Source organism: Echinops telfairi, unplaced genomic scaffold (genome assembly GCF_000313985.2).
Source record: "Echinops telfairi isolate 266 unplaced genomic scaffold, ASM31398v2 ScPeMD7_3;HRSCAF=10, whole genome shotgun sequence".
Lineage (NCBI taxonomy): Eukaryota > Metazoa > Chordata > Mammalia > Afrosoricida > Tenrecidae > Echinops > Echinops telfairi.
Genome location: NW_022103899.1, coordinates 60,910,895 through 60,913,424, shown reverse-complemented (window position 1 = coordinate 60,913,424; position 2,530 = coordinate 60,910,895). Strand labels below are relative to the sequence as shown.

General features: G+C 56.9%; 1 protein-coding gene across 5 annotated transcripts in view; it reads right to left on the bottom strand.

Moving 5' to 3' along the window:
• The window catches only part of AGAP1 (ArfGAP with GTPase domain, ankyrin repeat and PH domain 1), a 416,730-nt gene that overhangs the window by 291,880 nt on the left and 122,320 nt on the right, over positions 1–2,530 (bottom strand). For all 5 annotated transcript variants that reach the window (XM_045295022.1, XM_045295029.1, XM_045295039.1 and 2 more), the window contains exon 2: positions 1,020–1,078. In XM_045295022.1, the coding sequence (XP_045150957.1) occupies positions 1,020–1,078 (59 nt within the window). The remainder of the gene's footprint in view (positions 1–1,019; positions 1,079–2,530) is intronic.

The window sequence follows — 2,530 nt, the reverse complement described above, 5'->3', positions numbered from 1 at the left end:
GGCCCAAGGAAGACACGTAGTCTCCGTCCAGTCACGGGGGCCTTCCGTGCATGTGTGCGTGCACACACATACACTCACATTCATCTGACCCCATGTTACAGCCAGAGAACGTTAAACACACACAAGCCTGGGCAAGAACACAGGGCTTCATACAGGTCCTGGAACAATTCCATGATCTTTCCTTCCTTTGCCCCACACGCTTTTTGAAGCCCCTTCACATGCTTACAAAGGTATGTGCGTGTTATGTACGACAGCGGTATGCAGTACAACGGCCCTCAGAGAGCTTGTGAGGGAGTGGGGGGGCGGGGGGGAAAGGGGCTGGGAAGGGCATGTATTTCCAGTCAAGGGTCCTTCCAGCCTGGGGCCAGGCGGGGCCGGCAGTGGTTAACAACCAAAGGTGTTGCTGCGACAGACCCATCATGTCTCACAGGAGCCACACTCAAGCTTTAAGTGATTGATAGAGCCCTTAGACATCTGTAACAAAAGCAAACTCTTCGGTCGTGGTAGACTGGAATGGTAATGCTTTGTAATGGTCGCGCGCACGTGTGTGTGTGTGTGTGTGTGTGTGTGTGTAAATGATGAATACCAAAGCTTCATGCCTCCTCATCCAAACCTCCCATGAGGTCATTCAAAGCACAAATAAGCCCGTGTTTATGTGTGTTGTGGTGTTCATTAGATAGAGAGGGAAAGAGAGGCGGTGGGGGTGGGGGCAGGGATAAGAAAGGGGGGAAGAAATGCAGGGACAGACAGCGAAGGTAAGAGAGAGAAAGACCACAAAACTCTTCCCCGCCTCCCCAGCCCCCTTGCACACTCCAGCTATGCAGCCTCCACAGTCCTGCTCAGCTCCCCAGACCCAGTGGCAGCTGCACCTGACCGCGCGTGGTGTGACATCTTAGGAACCAGGCCTTCTAGGTCTGAGACATGCTCAGGTCACCTGGGGTGTGCTCACACGAGCCAACCCCACGCGACTCCTGCAGCGAAAACAGACAGCATCCCCTGAGCCCAAAGGAACCACTCACCACTTTGAGTTCCGGGACGGCCCGGCTTAACGTCCACTCCTGGCTGTTCACGAAGGCATCTGTAAAACAGGGGACAGAAGCAGCGGTCAGTGCCACGGAGTACCTAGGAGCCACACCCAAATGTCCCGTGTGCCATTCTGCACAGGATAAAGACATCGAAGCCTGTCCCCTCGCCCTGGCCACTCTCACCCCAGACAGGCAACGTGATGGCCACCGTTCTCCCGGCGGAGTCCTGGGCCCATGGGGTGCGCAGACCCCAAGTCTGGCTGTCTTCTAAGCCATGAACACAGCGCTACCTGAGGACTTTAACAGGCCTCAGTCACGTTCAACCTCCCCCTTGCGAGCTGTCCTGGGCCAGCACTTGGGGCCAGCAAGGCCACTTCATGGGACCATCTGAGCCTGAGCTCCCACGTTCAGACGTGCTGGAAGAGGCACTTCCCCAAACGATCCCACCGCCCAGAAATCAACAAAAGGGGCTAGCAAGGTTTGTGCTGGATGTTGGGAATCGGACTTGTCTTTTTCTGTGTGGTCCAAGTCGGTTTGTTGGTTGTTTTTTGTTTTCGATGGGAGGACGTCAATCAATGGACACTTACTTTCTAGACCCCCCGAGTTTCCATTTCTGACCCAGTGAGACTGGCAACAAAAGGATCACCACCACCACCACCACCACCTTCCCCCCGCTGGTGCCCACTCAGAGCGACCCAGGACAGAGGACAACTGCTTGCCTAGGGGACCAAGACGGGACATCTTTGCCACTGCAGACAGCCTCATCTTTCTCCACCGGAGCAGCCGGTGGACTTGAACTGCGGACCTTTCCACCACGGCGCCACCAGGGCTCCCTCCAACGGTCCTGAGTATGTGAGATTCGGTGGCATCGACAACATTCACGGCGTTTGTTACACAGCCACTGTTGTGACGACTGGTTGCCGTCGAGCTGATCGGAGCCCTGGTGGCATAGTGGTTCCACGTTCCACGGCTCGCCGCAAGGCCAACGGGCTGAAACCACCCCCCCTGCTGCTGAGGGAGAAAGAGGAGACCATCTACACCGTCTCACTGGCCTGGAAACCCACAGGCGTGGTTCTGACCTGCCCTACAGGGTCGCTCCGAGTCGTCGGAACCTGTTCGATGGCAGTGTGTCTGGTGTTTTAGTTTGGTGGAGGCAATCCTGACGCACCACACACCCTGGCCAGTGTGCTGAGTTTGCCAAGCTGCGTCCGCTCAGGAGAAGCTTGCCAGGCGTTCCTTGCACGGCACCCCAGGGTGGGCTCAGACAGCCTGCCTTTGGGCTCCTAGGCTGGCGTTTAACCGTGTGTACCGCCCAGGCCTCCTACACAGCCCTTGGTGCCAGGCTTCTCTCCATGATGCCGGCGTTCACAGAAACACCAGGGCCACTTTAGATCTCATGACGCTGAAGTCCGAGAAACTCAGCGTGGCAGGCAGAGAGAGATGGGGCTCTGGAAACCCACTGGGCTGCAGCAGGGGCGACATCTGCCAGGTCCGATCCCTACAGA